General features: G+C 42.5%; 1 protein-coding gene across 1 annotated transcript in view; it reads right to left on the reverse strand.

The window, feature by feature from the left end:
• TM9SF3 (transmembrane 9 superfamily member 3) overlaps positions 1–21,659 on the reverse strand; it is a 284,713-nt gene that overhangs the window by 194,881 nt on the left and 68,173 nt on the right. Inside the window, exon 3 of the mRNA XM_086922322.1 lies at positions 12,010–12,132. Within this exon, the coding sequence (XP_086778448.1) occupies positions 12,010–12,132 (123 nt within the window). The remainder of the gene's footprint in view (positions 1–12,009; positions 12,133–21,659) is intronic.

Genomic DNA, 21,659 nt, shown 5'->3' on the forward strand with positions numbered 1-21,659 from the left:
AACAAATCCTGTAGTAGAGTCTCATCAGGTACTGTCAATCCCTTATTTGTGTATTCGCACATACTGAATAGCATTTGTATTCGTTTTGTTAAAAAAGTGTTTTTGCAATTTCAATTTCCTTACAAATTGGAAGAGATCTATTCGTGTTTGTGAGCATTCAAAGTTTGTTTTTTCACAAAAAGAAAGGCCTAAGGCTTTTCATTCATTTTCCATTAAATCCATATTTGTTAGATTGATTACTGTGTTTTCAATGTCTCTTTTCTTTTATCTGTGCTGGTTTCTCCTGTATGGCTGTTTGTTTGTTTTTTGTTGTTGTGTTTGAGCACTGCTTGCCCCAGCGTCTGGCTTTTCTCTTTCCTCCCTTTTTTGCGCCCGGTTTGCACCTTTTTGTTGTTCTTGGCGTGGTGGCCGCGGGCGTAGGCTCATACGTCTTTCTAAGCGTAAAAAACCCAATTCTTGGACCACTGTCGGCGGTTTTCGGCTTTGCGCCGTATTGCTTAATAATTCTTTTTCAGATTCAACTTCTGAGCTTAGTTCTGAAGCGCTCGGGTCTGTTTCCTTTGTTTGGATTTCAGCAGTGGCTGACAGTTGTTGCCTTCGGATATTTTCGAATTTCTTTGAAAACGTATAGACTCTGCCTTGAATGTAGTCGTTCCTATCATGTTGGAATTTTGAGGTCTTTCTTTCTTTCTTTGATTGAGTCTTCATGCTTTATCAGTCTGGTTGTCATTTCCCCCAGTTTCTTTTTGATTTCTTCTTGATTTTTACATTTTTCAAGGTCTTTCAGTAGACAGTGCCTCTATTTTCATTAGCATTGTCTTGCGGTCACTATAGGCGTATTTAATCAAGATCTGAAGCATCTTTCTGGATGACTTAGCGCTGTTATCAGCCCAGTCCTTAAGCATTTCAGGGTCTGGATTTTCATATGTCGGCTCCACAAGGATCCACATCCATACATCTTTGTAGAGACTTACATTCCCACCATTTCGTTTTTTCTGAGTTTTTCTAACTCATGAATCATATTGGCCCTGTTATTTGTCGCAGTTGGCTCTGTGTCTTTGTTGGCAGACTGCGCTTGTTCTTGTCCACATCGTTGAAAATATCAAGAGCTGCCTCTTCGCACTCTCTTTTCCATTCCTCAGCCATTGTTTTGAATATGCAATTACCTTCTGTGTCACTCACTGCCTGTTTTCTTCTCTATACGAGACTACCTCTCCCAGCAGGCACCACTCAATTCTCACTCGGCATCCAAAAACTCCCGCTCGGAGGAGCTTACCTTATAATGTGAATGCCCTCCAGCTCCCACACCGATCACTCACCCCTATATGTATATATGTACAAATATATATGCATATGTAAAATACATAGATGTATATAGATATACATATCTATGTACATCTATGTATTTTACACACAGAAGAGACAGACCCCACGTTCTCCAGGCAAGATGTTATTTATTCCTTGTGCCTCCCAAAATGTAACGTTTCGACTACTAACGTAGTCTTGTTCACACACCACATTACACAAAATGGAAAATTCTTTTATCTATGCAGTGTAGACTCACCCTTCCGGGCCCACCTTCCAAACATGAGTCACATGGTTCTACCAATGCCAGGTACAAACAAATTAAAGAAACAGTGCACAATAACGCTATGTCCTTGTAACTTTGTTGCATCGGAAACAGAAACAATATTATATGCTTACTGGTTTGTCAATGTCAATCCAGATTGATTTCTGTAAACGTAAATACTCTCAGAAAAACAAATTTGTAAGTGACAAAATTGCTGCATGAATGCGCAAATGTTATTTTACGTTAGTAACTGAAATACAATGATCTGCATGAATGCATTATATACCTCACAGTACATCAGAAAAACAATTCTGGATTATTAACTAAACTAAAGCTTGTAAAATAATTGTAGAAATGCAAATCATAGCTGTACAGTGTAATATGCTGCCCTGGCCAGGAACAACCTTGTGTAAAAACAATTTATGTGTAACACCAAAAAACAGCACCTTCGTGTAAAAAACACAAATATAAGTTTCAGTCCTATGTATTTTGTTTTTTAAGAGAATATTTTTATTTTCTTTAAATCTCATAAATCTATAAGAACTATTTACAAGACAATTGTGTTTGAAAAAAAGTGCTCGAGTAAATGTACAGTGTAAAAGAAGCACCAACAAAAAGAATTCCCCAAGTGTTTGTTAAAAAACTGCACTGTTCAGAAAACTAAGCAGACTGCTCTGTTTTAAGAGATAGGACTACAGGATACCTAAAATAGGTGTTTAAATTCAAGATTTCACATATATACAAACTATATACAATTCTTTGTATTTTCGCACGTTTGTATTCAGTTAATCTACTATATACAGAGTGTGTGTACTGGGTCAATATTCCTACAGAAAGTTGTGCATGTCCTCTGTCGCATTCAACCCATTGGGACATAAACCGCAAACTCCGTGCGGCAGTTGTAATTACCGTGAATTGGAAATTCGGTTTCAGAAAACGGAGTGCGGTAATGGGTAGTATTTTGTCCAAACTTGCATGCCCGACATGAGGAACATTTGTGGAATCCCTTTCCACCAAACCATTGAGCAATCATAGGCAATTCAGGGCTGGATTGTACTAGCCTACTGCGCATGCTGTATGCACGCCTGAATGTGATTGTAGGTTTGTCTGGAGTTAAATCACGTAAAACTCCATCAGTCTTTAAGACTGCCCAGTGTTTATTAACAATGGATTTGATCTTGCGGTGCTGTCTACTGTAAGTAGTTATTAGTCTGCTGGCATTGGATGTTGCGTCCATGTTAGGGGGTTTAGATGACAATAAAGAGTCCCTAGATCTTTCACTACTCTTCTGCAATGCAGTAGCAAGACAGGATTTGCTATATATCCCCTTGCCTCCAATCTTTCAAGCATTGCAGTTGCCCCTTCATCAAACTTTTCTTGAGTATTACATATTCGCTTGAGGCGCAACAATTCGCCAAGCGGGATGCTCATGATGACGTGTTTAGGGTGGCCACTACTGGCATGTAGAATACTATTGCCAGCAGTGGCCTTCCTGTGTAGGGCAGTAATGATCTTATTGTCTACGACATTAATGGAGACATCAAGAAACTCAGCCGTAGTGTTGCTGATACTGGAGGTGAAGAACAAGTTAAATTGGTTCTGGTTGAGCGCATTTACAAAATTTTGATCACTCAGGATATCCCCCTCCCATACACAAAAAATGTCATCAATAAAACGCATCCAATGCTTGACGCATATATATTACTTTTAGTAAGTTTATGCCTTCACCACGCATGCCTTTGCGTTGTAATGGCATGCGTGGTAAAGTCATATGTGGGGTAAAAATATGCGGGGAGATTGTATCGCGGAGTAATTGCAACCGCGTTGTAAAAATTGCTGAGTGATGGTATGCGGACTAATTTACTGCGGGATAACGTCATATATTCGTCTCTACAATTATTGAAAAGGCACAACCTCCGAAGAAATATTTTCTGAGGTCATCTCACTGTGGGTGACAAACAGTGAAATACAGAAGAAAGTGCTGTAATGTTCCATTCTTCTTTGCCAGTCCCTAATTAATTGGCATCACCACCTGATTGAACAACCATTCAGGTAGTTAAACGTTTTATATGGATTAATTATTTGAACCTGTAAACTTAAGGATGTACAAGCCAGCTTACATGGGAATACCAAACCACATTGTATGACTGTCTTGACAGGTTTTTTGGCTCTATTTCGGAGTGATGTAGACTTTAAGCTTGCTCTCATCTAGGATCTGTATTCTTACCTTGTGTTGGCCCTTTTAAGCCCTTTTTCCAGACCTAGAAGAGGATAGCTGCTTTATATGATGATAGATCCCTTATTCTTGACTCTAATCCATCTATTGCCTATTGGCTCTGACGTAGTTATGTGTCCTTTCATTATCCTGCCTATAGTAGAGGGTGGATCCTGTGGTCCTGACTTTATATTACATATTGGTATGGTTTGTGTAGGTACTCTGACAGAGCTAAGGGTTATTTCATCCTTCTCAGGCCTACAAGGCCCAGAACTAGAGAGACTCCATTTTGCTTTCTGTCCCTGCAGGGCTGAGATGCTTGAAGGGGAAAGGTAATATTTTGGTTTTGAGCTGTTTTTCGTCCTAAGCGAACCGGAGAGAACCGGCCAGAGCTGAATCTAATCAAGAAGTGTCCCTGGGCTCAGGTCTCTAGACGAAACAAGCAGCTGATCACTGTGGGAGCGTCTAGAGCAAGGAGCCCGGTGCATGGACCTGGTGGGAGGAGGCTACTGGCTGGAGCTTTCCACTAGAGGAGAGGATTCCATATTAGCGAATTGCAGGATGGGAGGAGTGGTCAGTTTGGTTCTTGAAGAGTGGAGAGTAGGATGTTTGCTGGAGCTGCAGAGTACAGTTCAGTTCTATTGGTTTTCTGGAATGGAGAAAGAAGGCAGATGATTGCTGAAGATGGAGAGAGCAGTCATATGAACAAAGCTGGAACTATCAGCTGGGGCTGCCAGTTTATAAGAATGCATTTAAGCAGATGGAGGAGATGAGGCTGTCAGCTGAAGCAGTTGAGCCAGAGGCGTGAAGCTGTGGTGACGGAGGGAGAGACAGAGAGCCCTGATCCTACCAGAGAGAGAGAGATATTCCTTTTAATAGGTGAGGTAGTCTAAATTAGTTTGCTTTACACTTACACCTTAATCTTGTCTTTATTCCCTAGGCTATTGTATGTCTAATCCTTTTTCTTTCAGCGGTGTGTTACAGTTCCTGTTAGTTACAGAGACCCCGCAGATAACCTTGTCCTTATACTGTATGTTTAATCCCTTTCCTTTCAGTGGTGTGTTACAGTTCCTGTTAGTTACAGAGACCCCGCAGATCTGTGTATGAATCCTTTTCTATTGTTATTGTAATAAAGATACCCCAGTTCTTAGTGAACCAGTGTGCATGTGTTGTTCTTGCATACAGTGTGTGTCTCTTGTTCTTAAAGCACAGGTAACCTTTCCTTCTAGTCAGGTGTTACAGCCAGAACAGATGCTGCCCCTGATCCGGTAAGTAGCCACTGAATAATTAGGGAGAGAGAAGCCCTTGAGCTAGGGAATTATTGACACTAAGTGATTCGGCCATCCCATAATATTATTGTAGTAGCAAACCTTTAGTGAATAGTGAGAGAGACTTCCCAACATAGAAAGAGAGAGAGCTGAAGGTATTCATAGGAAAGTGATCGTCGTTGTGTAGCGGCGTTAGTGAGAGCACTGATTGTGGTCAGTGTGTATACCCACAAGATTGTGGCTTGAAAGAGCACCGGGGGGATACGGTGTGTAATGAGATCGCCTCTAGGGAAAGTGGCGTTAGTGAGAGCACTGATTGTGGTCAGTGTGTAGGTCCGCCGGATTGTGGATCGGATAAAAAGAGAGCACTGCAGCTGCAGCTTAGTGTGTATGGCACGCCGGATTGCGTGTCGAGTGAGCACTGATGGTGATCAGTGTGTAATGGTAAATAATCAGAACTGCCCCAGGGTAGATTAGTCTGGACCCATGTGGTTGCGAGACTATGAGGTATGAGTGTGGTGTAGGGCATGGACGTCCTTAGTAATCAGTGAGTATTCCTAGTAATCCCTATAGATTTAGTGGTGTTTCTAATGATATGAGCTTGTATATTGCGAGTTCCCCATCCTCAGGTAGGTACCCAGGTGCCTGGATAGATGGGTCCTGAGGAGGGAGGTGGTTACGTTTTGGCCAGGTTGGTGTTGCTCTGGTGAGCTGGTTCTATCTGGTCTGAGAATCTGGTCATAACATCTGGCGTCACGAAAATGTTTACGTAGCCTGTGTGCGCTGTATTGTTTTTGGTTGGCACTTGGCACGAAAATTGGCCTATGGGCTTGAACAGTTGGAGTGTAAGGAGATTGCAGTACATCATGGCATTTGACTTATGCAGGGTGGAAGAAATGTTTTTCATCTTGGTGTTTGAACTGTCAGGCTTGAAGGGTGACATTACATGAGGGAGCCAATTACATCTTTGTGATGATGCAATTGTACAAATGTGTGTGAAAAATGCTTTTAAATTGCCCATTAAATTGCTTGCTGCGTTTGCTTATGCTGTGCAATGTGAAATGTGTTCATTGTAATATGACTTGTGGAGTTCCTTGTAAATAGCGCCATGTAAATGTGGCTTGTGAGAAGCATGTTCTCATTTTGGCTTGCTGTGTTCCTTGTGAATTGCGCCTTATATATATGCCTTGTGAAGAGCATGTCATTATTGTGACTTGTTGACTTTCTTGTAAATATGGCTTGTAAATAGCGCCATATAAATATGGCTTGTGAGGAGCGTGTTCTCATTTTGGCTTGCTGTGTTCCTTGTGAATTGCGCCTTGAATATATTCCTTGTGAAGAGCATGTCATTATTTGGACTTGTTGACTTTCTTGTAAATATGGCTTGTGAATAGCGCCATGTGGATATGGCTTGTACAGTGCATGTTATTGTTGCGTTAGGCAGGAGAGAGCTGGATCTCTTTCAAATGCTTGGGGAAAATGTTTTGTAGATGTGCGCGCGTGTTATTTGAAAACGTGGAGTGATAAGTTCTTGGATTTCTCATGTACTGTAGACATTGGGGAATGATTGTGTTTGAGCTGCCAAAGGGTTAATATCTTAGATTGAGACTGCAGTATTTATTTTACCATGCAGTTTAACATGCATGGTTATGTGAGCTGACACTGAAAGTCAGTGAGTGTTTAGATGAATGATGGTTTGATTTAACTTTTCATTGGTTGCTGGGTTCTGCCTATGTGCTTTGTCAGCTTGCCGACAGTTTGGTAACATCTTGCATGGAGAGAAAAGCAGTGTTCATTTAACATTCTATTTGGAATGCGTCCACGAATTTGTGTGGGTTTGCCTTGGAACACATGATTTAATGTGTCTGACTCGCAGGTCGGAAAGTTGTAAATCAACCAGTCGGATTGAGATAAGGGTTTGCACGGAGGGTGCTTTAATTTATGCTTTCGCGGTTGAGAACAAAATAAAACAGACCCATCATAGAATGTGCTTTTAATTAGTGAAATGCAACCGTGTGCTTTTACAAAAAAAATGTGTTCTAGAAAATATACATGATTATTTTTTCCAATGCAAGCTGCTCTTTAGAATAGCGTGTGAAAGTTAACCCACTCAGTTAGAAAAAATGGCTATTTCAACAGAAAATGAATCTGGCCCTTTTTAATAGGTTGAATAGAAAAGCTGGCACACTAAATTATGAATTCTTGGTTATGCAATGCAAAATTAAATGTTGCCCCTTGTTTAATTTGAAAAAATGTAATGTGTTTGCATGCAATGTTTTTCTAATATGTTTCCCTTGCAGCTAGTAGCAGTATTTTATAATAGAATTATTTTAAAATGCTAGCATGTGTGACTTAGTTATAAAAATATGTCTTTATTAATTTGCTTTTTACCACGTTTAAATCTGCTTCAGTTAGTTAGAAAATAATGGTCTGTGCTTCTGCCCTGGGAAAGGCTGTAATGTTTTCAGTTTCAAGGCATCTGCTTTGACCTTGACTGATATGAGCCCTGCATCTGTTCGCGCTCTGAGTTTTGAAAGGGTGGAGGCTCCCTGAGAGCAGAGAGAGCCAGCTTGTTATTCTTGGCTATGTTCCAATTTCTTTCAGCGGAGAAATGTTTATGTAAGGGGGGGTCAAGTCGCTCTTCCTTGCTGTCGGTGCAGACAGCTTCATTGACTTCAGATAAGGGATCCTTGCACATGTAGAATAATTGGCAGACGCTTGGCCCTTGGAGTTAGATAAATACAGTAGGCCTAAGTGAGCTTCCCTGACTAGAGATTAGAGATGCTTGGACAGAATGGTTGGCAGTAGCCTTGCTCCAGCAATGAGATCAGCATTTGGCAGTGATTCAAAATTACATCGCACTGTAGCTTATTATGATTGGAGCGGATTCAAAACTCTGAGCGCGAACAACTTTCTGAAGGGAGGGGCTGTTTCTCAGATGAGTAAGGAGTAGCTAGGCCCCAGCCCTTCTGGCTGTGTATGACAAGATTGGATTTTGCCCAAACAAATTTAAAAGAATATGATTTAAATTATTCCTTGAATTTAGAAGAATTCCTTTTATAAATTAGGAGGTTTCTTCGAAAATAAAAAGCACTTGGGGTGCTTTTTAAATGGAAAATGTATTTTTGCTAGATTAATGATACTTGTTTTTCGTTTCAGGTTGTTGGGATGTGGTGTTTGGTGTGTGCGTCGGCCCACCCCCCTCCCACTCCCTTTGTTATTTTAGTTTATTGTTTTTATTTTTATGTTAGTTTGTTGTTTTTGGAATATGGAACCAGACCAGACCGGATGGTGGCGGATGAACGGCGGAAGCTGGTGACTAATGACCAGATCGGAGGAAGTGCTTCCTTGGCACCGGATACAGATGAAGATGGAGAATGATGGCCTTTGCAAATAGACTTTTTATAAATTGACTATTGACTGCCTTAGCAGTCAGGTTGAAGTTCAAACCAGATATTCAATTCTTTGAAAAAATATATATTTTTGAACCCTAAATTACAGTATTGCACGAGTCATGTGCTATGATCCCTAATGATGAAATGCTGAACCCATTTCTATTTGGTTATAATTATGTTTCCAACAGAAGGAGTCTGAAATGTAATTTCTTGGCCTGCATTCTTGAGCCTTGCATTTTTCCCATGTTTCTATTTCAGATGGACATTATGCCACTTTTGCAGTTACCATATACAGGCCCCACTTAAAAAAAGTCTCACAGTCCTGTTCATGGTTTTGATGTTTATGCAGTGCCACACGAATGAAATAGTTCATATATATTTTGCTTTTAGTATGCTATGCTATTCTATCATTGATACAAAATGACTTTACACTTGTTTATCTTTCACCTATTTCATAATTTTCCTGTTTTCTGCAAAACAGTCTTGCCAATGGAAGAGAATGCACTGTTTTAAAGGATGGTGCACACGTGTTCCACAGCGTGTTACAGAGAGGAACTAGGTGCAAACTGTTTTACGATTTATGACCTTTGTCTATTGCCTTTGGCATAGTCTCCTATTACTCAATTTCCCAAGCTTATGTCTATGATTTAGCTATTTTTGCTACAGGGATTTAAAAAATATATATATACACCACATTTAGATAACTTTCTTTGATTTTATTGCTGGATATGCATAGTGCTACACCAGCTATTTTGTAGGAATGGGGTTATCCTTATGTTCCTGTTATTACACTTTCACTTTGATTCATCAACTCTTAATTAGAACAGTGGGATTAGTTCCAAGGGTGGTCATCCTAGACTTTAAGTTGTCCTGGGAGGTGTGTCTTTTAGTCAGGTTATGTCCTACATCTATTAGTAATGTTATCCCAGACCTTGAGGATCCTTTGTCATGTTTATTTGTTAGATTTCACCAAATTCTTTCTTAAGTTGACCAAAGTTGGTAGGCCTCATTTAGGCCCATTGTTCTTTTCGTTCCACAAACATGGCCCTACACCAATGGATTTCATGAGTTATCATAAGTTGAGGCACATTTAGTTCTTAAGTTGACCGAAGTAGGTAGGCCCCATTTAGGCCCCTTGCTGTTTGCATTTTACAAACAAGGCCCTTCACCAATAGCTTTCATCAGTTATCACTAGAAGTTGAGGCTCATTTAGTTCAAGGGTGCTTTGGTTAGTTTCTGTTGTTATCAGATCAATCTTAGTTACATTTTAGCATTCAGGTCTAGGGTGCTTTGATTTGTTTTCAGTTGGTTGTTAGATTTGTATTACCTATATCGAGTTTCAGGTAGAATTTCCTTAAGTTGTCATTTATTGTAGGGAGTTTTTTGGTTTTTAGTTTTGTTGATAGATTGTGTTGATGTTTGTTTATTAGTTTGTTGTTGTTTATAGATGTTCGCAAGATAAAGTCTAGGGTGGAATGTCTTGACAGGTTTTTTGGCTCTATTTCGGAGTGATGTAGACTTTAAGCTTGCTCTCATCTAGGATCTGTATTCTTACCTTGTGTTGGCCCGTTTAAGCCCTTTTTCCAGACCTAGAAGAGGATAGCTGCTTTATATGATGATAGATCCCTTATTCTTGACTCTAATCCATCTATTGCCTATTGGCTTTGACATAGTTATGTGTCCTTTCATTATCCTGCCTATAGTAGAGGGTGGATCCTGTGGTCCTGACTTTATATTACATATTGGTATGGTTTGTGTAGGTACTCTGACAGAGCTAAGGGTTATTTCATCCTTCTCAGGCCTACAAGGCCCAGAACTAGAGAGACTCCATTTTGCTTTCTGTCCCTGCAGTGCTGAGATGCTTGAAGGGGAAAGGTAATATTTTGGTTTTGAGCTGTTTTTCGTCCTAAGCGAACCGGAGAGAACCGGCCAGAGCTGAATCTAATCAAGAAGTGTCCCTGGGCTCAGGTCTCTAGACGAAACAAGCAGCTGATCACTGTGGGAGCGTCTAGAGCAAGGAGCCCGGTGCATGGACCTGGTGGGAGGAGGCTACTGGCTGGAGCTTTCCACTAGAGGAGAGGATTCCATATTAGCGAATTGCAGGAGAAGAGGAGTGGTCAGTTTGGTTCTTGAAGAGTGGAGAGTAGGATGTTTGCTGGAGCTGCAGAGTACAGTTCAGTTCTATTGGTTTTCTGGAATGGAGAAAGAAGGCAGATGATTGCTGAAGCTGGAGAGAGCAGTCATATGAACAAAGCTGAAACTATCAGCTGGGGCTGCCAGTTTATCAGAATGCATTTAAGCAGATGGAGGAGTTGAGGCTGTCAGCTGAAGCAGTTGAGCCATCGGCGTGAAGCTGTGGTGACGGAGGGAGAGACAGAGATCCCTGATCCTACCAGAGAGAGAGAGATATTCCTTCTAATAGGTGAGGTAGTCTAAATTAGTTTGCTTTACACTTACACCTTAATCTTGTCTTTATTCCCTAGGCTATTGTATGTCTAATCCTTTTTCTTTCAGCGGTGTGTTACAGTTCCTGTTAGTTACAGAGACCCCGCAGATAACCTTGTCCTTATACTGTATGTTTAATCCCTTTCCTTTCAGTGGTGTGTTACAGTTCCTGTTAGTTACAGAGACCCCGCAGATCTGTGTATGAATCCTTTTCTATTGTTATTGTAATAAAGATACCCCAGTTCTTAGTGATCCAGTGTGCATGTGTTGTTCTTGCATACAGTGTGTGTCTCTTGTTCTTAAAGCACAGGTAACCTTTCCTTCTAGTCAGGTGTTACAGCCAGAACAGATGCTGCCCCTGATCCGGTAAGTAGCCACTGAATAATTAGGGAGAGAGAGGAGCCCTTTAGCTAGGGAATTATTGACACTAAGTGATTCGGCCATCCCATAATATTACTGTAGTAGCGAACCTTTAGTGAATAGTGAGAGAGACTTCCCAACATAGAGAGAGAGAGAGCTGAAGGTATTCATAGGAAAGTGATCGTCGCTGTGTAGCGGCGTTAGTGAGAGCACTGATTGTGGTCAGTGTGTATACCCACAAGATTGTGGCTTGAGAGAGCACCGGGGAGATACGGTGTGTAATGAGATCGCCTCTAGGGAAAGTGGCGTTAGTGAGAGCACTGATTGTGGTCAGTGTGTAGGTCCGCTGGATTGTGGATCGGATAAAAAGAGAGCACTGGGGCTGCAGCTCAGTGTGTATGGCACGCCGGATTGCGTGTCGAGTGAGCACTGATGGTGATCAGTGTGTAATGGTAAATAATCAGAACTGCCCCAGGGTAGATTAGTATGGACCCATGTGGTCGCGAGGGTATGAGTGTGGTGTAGGGCATGGGCGTCCTTAGTAATCAGTGAGTATTCCTAGTAATCCCTATAGATTTAGTGGTGTTTCTAATGATATGAGCTTGTATATTGCGAGTTCCCCATTGTCAGGTAGGTACCCAGGTGCCTGGATAGATGGGTCCTGAGGAGGGAGGTGGTTACGTTTTGGCCAGGTTGGTGTTGCTCTGGTGAGCTGGTTCTATCTGGTCTGAGAATCTGGTCATAACAATGACTTACCCCAGATTGGTAGATCGTCTATGTACATCTGGTACCAATAATGATTCTTAATAGCATACACAAATGCATCTTTGTAAGCTTTGTCCAATTCAATTTCACAGTAGGTTGTCTGCATGACATCATCTGAGTAAAACAAAAGCAAAACATTTAAGAATAAGCTGTACATTTTTAATGTTACATTTTAATAAGATTACAGTATATACAATTTAAATAAATAGTTGACAATCAATCTTTAAACTTTAAACTAATTTAACAAATTATAATGAACACAACTGTACTAGTTTCCAAATATTTGAATTAGAAGATTCATTCACAGACTGTTACTAAGATTTATTTAAAAGAATACATATTTTTGACTATATAACATTGAGGAGCAAATCATGTATGATGCCTCCAAACTGCTCCACAGTGGCTATGAAACAATGTAGTTTCCTTTGAGAGCCACAAGGATGGAATTTTAAAAAATCTTGAACGGATTGGAAGGGACGGTTGTAAAGAGTTGCTATCAACAGAAAAATATAGTTAATAAGCTTTGGGCATTATTACTGCCAATCAATAACACTTAGGATGGGAATCCCTGTACCAACAACATTTACAGATTACAATCTTTACTAAAATTAGCTAAGTGACATGTTCACAGCTTCTGGTGTAGAGCCGAAGAGAAAAAACACTTAGACGTACCAAGTATATGAACACTCATTTTGTTCATGTCCAATTTTCTTACCCAAAACCATATAGTAACTGGAGTATGTTTCTTAAAAAACACCCAATTACATGAAGGGCAGCTATTTATGTTCAAAGATGTATGGAAATGTACTAACAGCAGATACATGGTCCCACGCTCTTCTCAATCAAATATGTACTTTGCTTGTAGATTGACATACATCACAACATAGATGAGGCAGAGCAGCTTAGCCAGATCAACCATGGTTTGCAGATTTAAAAGTACTAACATTCAAGAATGGACCTACAAAATATATAAAACAAGCACTGGCAAAGCAAACAAGCATCAATTTCTTGATCTATAGGCTTTGCCATTACCTTCTGGTGATTCTTTACAGCGGGGGGGGGGGGGCACGATTGCATGCATGCACGCACAGCGGCATGTGACTGCTGGGGGTCATTTCAATGCCTACGTATAGTACATGTGTCACTATGCATGCATGGGCCTAGGGAATGTACAGGCTCATATTATTTATTTTTCTTATTTACAGTTCAGAGTTGTTAGATAGCACTTGCAGCAGTAAAAAGAAAACGATTTTAACAAAAAAAGGTGCAGCTTGGCAGCTGCCTAGTCCACCAAAAACTAGAGAAGAAAAAAAATGAAAAATAGTACCAGGGGGCAGGGGTGGTGTTGTAGGTTAGGGTTTTTTTGAGAACTATTAAAACAGACAAGCCTGAGGACCAGGGTGGGAATTGTAATTGCATTTATATCGTGCTTACTACCCCCGATGAGGTGTCAAAGTGCTTTTGGAAAGTAGCATGCTACTCGGAACCTAGAAATGATTTGTTGTGGATTACTATGGCGTAAACTGAGCGGCAGGAATGCAAGTTGGTTAGTTGGATTGAAAAGGATAATGGGAGGACAGAAGAGGGAAGAGTCTAGAAAGTGTTTATTGGGAGATCACAGTAGTAAGATGAGGTGTGGGATAAATCAAAGGAAAAATGGAAGAATTTAGAATTTAGAAGATTTGCTTGGGGGATCATAGTATTAAAATAAAGTTTGGAGTGATCCAAGGAGGGATAGAGGAAGGAAGAGTCTAGAAATTGTTCTTTTAGAGTTCATAGTAGTAGAATTAAGTTTGGGATGAGTCAGAGAGTGAAGGTAGAGGTAATATTGAGAGAGGTACAGGGTAAAATATAGGGTAGTGCTTTGGAAATTTGTTTTTACATTCGGAGTAAAGCAATGAATATATAAATACACAAGTACATATGATACATATTTACATCAAGAAAGACACATCTAGATACATACACAATCACATTAAATGTTTATATACATATGTATTTGAGCATGGTGGTTATGTAGGTAAGGGCCAACTGGAGTAGACTTCTGAAAAAATTAGTTATCTGTGCATCTTGTGTTTGGGGGTAATGAATTCCATAGTTTGGCCGCTTGAACATTGAAGGTGTGCCACCTATGTTTTTTTTCTTGTATGGTGGAATTTCAAGACTAGGGGTCAATTTGGAGCAGAGGTTCTTTAGCTGAAAGTATTTGGTAATTTTATTCCTGCTGAAAAGCGGACCTGTTCAATGTATTGCTTTGCCGGTGATATAAAGCAGCTTGAATGTGTATCTTACAGCAACCAATAACCAATGTAGGACTATTAAGGCAGGGGAGATTGGGCCCGTGGCTTTACATGTAGGAGTAGTATGGCAGCAGACATCTGAATCCATTGTAGTTTTTTCATAGTTGATAAAGATAATTAGTGGTAAAGGCGATTGGAGTAATAAAAGTTTAGACAGTACAAGATAGATAAAGGCTTGGACCTTCTGTAGAAAGCCCAGGTGGGGGAACATGCGTCACAGAGTTTTCATAGTAATGAAGCTTGATCTTGATAATTTGTCCACTTGGGCATTTATTGATAACTTGGAGGCCATGGTTATTGCAAAGTTTCTTTCTTAGATATTTTTAGGAGGCAGTCCCAGATCATCAGGATAGGAGAAAAGTGGGGCATACTTTTTCCCATCGTCGCATTGGAGTATTTTCGTTTTGGAAGCATTCCAAAACTGATCAATGGCTCTAAGGCAACGGAGTTAAAAAAAATAAAAAAGCACGTTGGGATGGGGAAAGCAATGTACAGGACAGGAGGAGGGAGCAATAAGCATTATATGAAGTGTGTATCGGTCAGGCACTATGTAATGTAAAAACAAATCACATTGTGTAGTGGGAAACCAAATAAATACACTCACATGGAGTACCAACAGCAAATGAAACAGGCATTGGCAAAGCCAATAGGTCTGGCCTATACAAGAGCTATTAGCTTTGGCAAGGTTTTTGCCATGTTGTACACCAGTGTGGCATGTGTTCAGCGTGCTAAAACGTAGTGGCGTAGAGTGCCCTAGAGTGGAGTTAGGGGGAAGTAAAGTGTCCTAGGGTAGAGTTTGGAGAGTAAGGAGAGTGTTGTAGGGGGCAGTAAGGTGTCGTAGGGAGAGTAAGTAGAGTGGAGACGGGAGAGTAGGAGTGGAGTAGGGGGAGTAAAGTGTGTCAGAGTGCAGTCAGGTGTACAGTGGATTAGACTGGTGTGAGGCCGACCCTGTTGGACTGGAGTGGGGCCCACTGTGTTGGACTGGAGTGAGGCCCACCGTGAGGCCCACCGTGTTGGACTGGAGTGAGGCCCACCGTGTTGGACTGGAGTGGGGCCCACCGTGTTGGACTGGAGTGGGGCCCACCGTGTTGGACTGGAGTGGGGCCTACCGTGGACTGGAGTGGGGCCCACCGTGGACTGGAGTGGGGTGGGGCCCACCGTAGACTGGAGTGGGGTGGGGCCCACCGTAGACTGGAGTGGGGTGGGGCCCACCGTAGACTGGAGTGGGGTGGGGCCCACCGTGTTGGTCTGGGGTGGGGCCCACCGTGTTGGTCTGGGGTGGGGCCCACCGTGTTGGTCTGGGGTGGGGCCCACCGTGTTGGTCTGGGGTGGGGCCCACCGTGTTGGTCTGGGGTGGGGCCCACCGTGTTGGTCTGGGGTGGGGCCCACCGTGTTGGTCTGGGGTGGGGCCCACCGTGTTGGTCTGGAGTGGGGCCCACCGTGTTGGTCTGGAGTGGGGCCCACCGTGTTGGTCTGGAGTGGGGCCCACCGTGTTGGTCTGGAGTGGGCCCGACCGTGTTAGTCTGGAGTGGGCCCGACCGTGTTAGTCTGGAGTGGGCCCGACCGTGTTGGTCTGGAGTGGGCCCGACCGTGTTAGTCTGGAGGCGGGCCGACCGTGTTGGTCTGGAGTGGGGCCGACAGTGTTGGTCTGGAGTGGGGCCGACAGTGTTGGTCTGGAGTGGGGCCGACAGTGTTGGTCTGGAGTGGGGCCGACAGTGTTGGTCTGGAGTGGGGCCGACAGTGTTGGTCTGGAGTGGGGCCGACAGTGTTGGTCTGGAGTGGGGCCGACCGTGTTGGTCTGGAGTAGGGCCGACCGTGTTGGTCTGGAGTGGGGCCGACCGTGTTGGTCTGGAGTGGGGCCGACCGTAGTGGGGCACATGATTTTGGATTGCAGTGGGGCAGACTGGAATGAGGCAGACTGAAGTGGGGCAGATTGCTTTAGATGGGAGTGGGCCCAATTGATTTTGATTGGAGTGGAGCAGATTGTTTTTGACTGGAGCGGGCAGAATATTTTTGATTGGAGCGGGGCAGATTGTTTTTGACTGGAGTGAGGCAGATTGTTTTGACAGGAGTGGGGCAGATTGTTTTTGACAGGAGTGGGGCAGATTGTTTTTGACAGGAGTGGGGCAGATTGTTTTTGACAGGAGTGGGGCAGATTGGAGTGGGACAGATTGTTTTAAAGCGTGGCAGATTGTTTAGGATCGGAGTTTGGGAGATTGTTTAGGATTGGAGTGGAACAGATTGGAGTGGATTTGACGCTAAACTCTGAATGTGTGCAATAGAAGAAAAGGGAGAGGGACAACCACACAAAGAGGGAAGAACGTCACTTAAGCTAGCAAATTAGTGAGAAGACAATGACAAGCAATGGGCTGGCACAAAGACCAAGAAATTTTTGGCATGGGACACAAGAGGTTTTCCTCATGAAGCTGAAAGAAGTTTGCAGGCATGACCTAAAAATCCTAATTTGTCTATGTTACGATTTCTGCACTACATAACAGTGAAAGCCTCCTCAGACTATAAAGTAGCAGAAACCACGAGTCCAGGATACGGGGACTTGGATTATTACTTCAAATTTACCCTGCCAATAATGCACTTCTGTGAGCAGTCATAATGCACTAAAATCATTTAGAGAGCTAGGAAGTCAAACAAGGTACATATGTATGAAAATAATTTGGCAACTTGAGGCAAACCATAATCAAATGCTGTGCATTATTGTGCCATCTTGTAGTTTGGTTCAGTCAAACCTCTTTAATGACATTTGTTTCTGCCTGGGTTTCTGCATTTTGGCTGCTTTTCAACAAACTGTATAAGTAGTAATTTAAACCACTACTGCTATTCAAAATATGCATTTCGATTTTCAACTTCTCTTCAGGTCCCTTAAACTCAGACTGTCATTTGTTGAAGTCTGGCCCATCTTTTTCTGTGCATCATTATGCTTTTCAATGTAAAGTTTGTTTCTCTACTTCAACAGTTAAAGTAGAAGATTGTCCCTGTGCTTCAGTTAAGAAATGTTTGGTAGAAACATCCTAGGCTTAAAAGACTTTGGTACCACTTACATTACTTTTGGTACTGAAAGAGGTGGAGACCCACTAGGAATCTTCTTCCCGTTCGCACTCTGAGCACTGTTCCCTTTATCTTTTCTGTGCATTCTATATCTAAATCACCAACCTCAAAGACGGAGCACTGCACCCTGCAATCTGAAATGTTTACTCGCCTTGAACATTTTCCCTCTTGTTCCAATTCGGAAAGTTTAAAAAAGAAAAGGCTTTGCACCCAATGGAGGTCTAGTCCACTGTAGACTTATGGTTTGGTTAGCAACAAAAACGTACACCTGCACTTAGGGCAAATTCTAATTGGAATCATGTTCATATACATAAATTAAAAATGGAGAAACTACACAGATTAAACAATTTCGCAGAGAACAAACATTTTATATGACCTGTAGACCTACAATGAGCAAAAACTACAGTAACGATCTTAAAAAAAGAAAGTCTTGGGTAAGATTTTCAAGGAATGTCCAACGTGCATGCTTTTGGTCCTTTTTTGGTATAATTTTGTTGTGAATTCAAATTGGAAACTTTTACAAGTTTCAAGACTGCAGATGTAAAATTGAACATTTTGAGCTTACAGACATTACTTGTTACACGCACTTTCCCCTTAATCAATAACTAAAAAGAAAAAGTTTTTTTTCTTTTAAAACTTAAATAGGGCTATTAGGGTCCAACAAAAAGAAAAAGATGCAGGACTAATATACAGTACATTAATTTAGCCTGGGCAGAGATCGCGGAGTTCAAAGTGCAAAAAAACCTCTGCTGCGCTACGTGGAGCTCCGCAATCGACGGAGTGTGTAAGATAAATAATGTTCGCTGTGATTTTCAGCGCCGGGTGTTTGTCCGCATTATGCATTCATTCCGAAGGGCACTATGCACAATGTCAGCAGGCAATGCTTCTTTTCTGCCACTCGAGTAGATTTTTTATTCGAGCAGCAGCTTTCTCAACACAAACGGACGGTTTCTCAAAGTGAGTGGTCACGTCCATACACGACCACTCAATGAGAAATCCGAACACCTATGTTGATAAATCTCACCGGTAGGTTGATTTTCCACGCTCGCGGTCTGCAACTTGACGCGGACGATTGGAAATGAGGAAAAATCTCTCCAGGAGGTTGATTTTTCACGCTCGCCAATTTGACACTGATGAGCGCAAGCTTTTTTCCAACTCCGCAAGCTCCGCATAACGCCGAGTGAGGAAAACTCTGCAAACTCCGCGAGCGGAGTGGAGCCCACCGCCCAGACTTAATATTAATCTAGAACAGATCACACTGTAAACCACTCTAAAAAACTACTTGAAATCGCAACCAACAAAGAATATCAACGGAAAATGTACTTCTAAAGATTGACTGAAAAAAAAATATTCAAGGCATGCTTAATATTTATTAATGTATCAAATATGAGCAGTGTAGAGCAGATGATATTTCGAACCCAGATTAAACCCTACAGTTTAATTTTGAAGGCCTAGAATCCTTAAGACAAAACATGGATCCAGACATTAGCAACATAGTGGCAAGAGAGTCACCAGATTTATTAATAAATGCAGGCACAACCTCCGGCTGAAATGAAAATTCTGTCCTGGAATGTCAATGGACTGTGGAGTAAGGTTAAGCGTGATGTAGTTCTTCACTTCGTAAAGAGACATTCCCACCCAAAATGCAGACGCCAGCAAAATCCGACTAACCAAATTTCTCCTAGCACTAGGCCTGATAGACATCTGGAGGGCGCGCAATTCAACTGCCTTAGAATATACATTTCATTTGGGGGCGAAAGGTAGCCGGTCGCAAATAAACCTATGAATTTCCCCCTCAGTCCTCCTCTCCCAATTCACAGAGTTAGGCACCTGGCTAGAGGCATCTCTGACCACTCCCCCGTGTGGGCAAGATATACAGTGGGAAGGGGGCAATGTTCGGGTCCCGTGCCCATAAACCCCTGGTATATTAAGATCCCAAAGATAGAAAAGGGCCTGACAGAGGCCACACATTTCTATTTTCCTGAGAACGTGGACACAGTCGCCTCATTGCAGACATTATGGGAGGCATACAAAACGGTGGTGAGAGGCCAGGCCCTTTCGCTGAACAGAGGGTATTAAAAAGAAAAAAAAGGGCAGTTGTCACGGCACTTGAGCAAGAAATATGGACCTCGAACTTCAAGTAGTGGGAAAGGTGGACGAAGCATTGCAACATAGGCACAAATTGAAACAGCAAGATTATAGAGACCATGTAAAAGAGGAGGCCAGGAATAAAATTAGGGAGACACATCAACGAACATATGAGGCAAGCGACAAATTAGGTAAACTCTTGGCCTGGCTGGAACAGCGCCAAAGGGGGGACAGATGGGTTCCGTAGGTGGTTGCCCAAACTGGAGAAACGATTAAAGATCCAAGAGAGATTGCGGAGACCATCACAAACTATTACGCAGCGGTCTACATGGCCAAAACACAATATACAGAACAGGAAACCTCTGAGTTCCTGAAAGATATTAGGCTTCAAATCTTAATCGCAGAGGAAAGTAGGCAGTTAGAGGAAGACTTTACAGTGATTGAAGTAGCTCAGGTCATAGAAGCCTTGAAGCCGAACTTACAGCACCCATCTGCTAGCCATGTTTCTGTAAAGTAGAGACATAGGAACACTGCCATCAGATCAAAGATTAGGGACGATAGTTGTGATACGCAAAGAGGGAAAACCCACAGAATAATGTGCCTCATGCAGGTCAATCTCTTTACTAAACGCAGAAGCAAAAAATGCTTGTGAAGCTGCTGGCCCAGCGGCTTTTACCCTTACTTCTGGCACTGGTCCACCCGGATAAGTCCGGATTTATGCCCAGGCATAGCACGCCCCTAACCTCAGACGCCTGCATGGAGTCAGGGGACGCGCACATAGAATTAGGGCAAACATGATAGTGCTGTCCCTAGATGCGCGCATGCCGTTTGATACTATCAAGTGGCCTTACATGATGGCAGTGTTCAAACACATGGGATTTGGGCACCGATTTCTTTCATGGTTGGGACTTCTATACACAGACCCCTGTGCGCAAGTGATGGTAAATGGGGTAAGATCTTGCACTTTCTCTTTAGATCTACAGACAAGACAGGGTCGCCCCTATCCCCACTTACTTTTGCACAGATGTTGGAGCCGGTGGCGGCATGGATCCGCAGGGATCCAATAATTCAGGACCTATTGTGGTTGGAAGATTGGGAGGACAGGATATCGCTCTACGCAGACGATGTCCTACTGTATGTCGCGTCCCCAGAGCCTCCCTAGTGAGAACATTAAATATTTTTGCCACGTTCAGAAGGTACTCTGGATACACTATCAACTGGACAAAGTCAGTGGTCTATGTGCTTAACGGACCGGGTACAACTTTGCCAGCAGATTGAGAGGGCAAAGTGACCTTGGAAGGTTTTAGATACTGGGGGATTTTTATTACTGGAGACCCCGTGGTCTATGCGTCCAGGAATTTGCAACCCCCTCTGGACCACCTCAAAAGCGACATCCATCACTGGCTGGCCCTCCCACTCTCACTGCTAGGTAGAGCGGCATTGTTCAAAATGATGCCGCTCCCACGTTTTTTGTATGTTCTTCAAAATACTCCCTTCCCAGTTCCAGATATGTATTTCAATACTATTGATAGTTTGCTTCATACGTTGCTGTGGGAGGGGGATTGCTCTAGGTAAACTGACGCATAGCTGGTATGGCGGCAGAATAGCACTACCACACATTCAAACATACTACAGGGCAGCTCAACTGACAACGGTCAATCAATGGGTGCATCAGCCACTGACAGAGCCAGCTTATACAGTGGATAGATTATTGATGCAGCTGAGAGGCTACCTCCATGCATTACATACAGATCTGCGCCGCCTCTCTATTGAGGGCCCACGGCGGTCAAAGTCCGAAAGTGGCATCTCGCATTGGCCAAGCTGGGATGGAAAAATAAACTTACCAGGGCCACACCGCTCTGGGAGTCCCAACAACCAGGTGCATGAAAACTTCAACAAAGTTTTAGTAAATGGGACCTGATAGGAACCTCGAAGTTGGGGGACTTGCACACAGAGAGTAAAATCCTATCTTTTGAGCAATTGCAAAAGACTTACGACTAGGCCAAATCCGAGTACTTTCACTACCTCCAAATCAGACATGTCATACAAGCAGTGATGCCCAGGGGATCGGAGCTTCCAGAGTCGTACCCACTTGAGTGTAGACTGCTTGAAGAACATTGGAAGCGTAAAGCAATTTCATTCACATATCTAAATCTGATCAATAATCTTGCCGATACCTTCGGAACACTA

The sequence above is a fragment of the Lissotriton vulgaris genome, chromosome 5 (genome assembly GCF_964263255.1).
Source record: "Lissotriton vulgaris chromosome 5, aLisVul1.2, whole genome shotgun sequence".
NCBI classification, from domain to species: Eukaryota; Metazoa; Chordata; class Amphibia; order Caudata; family Salamandridae; genus Lissotriton; species Lissotriton vulgaris.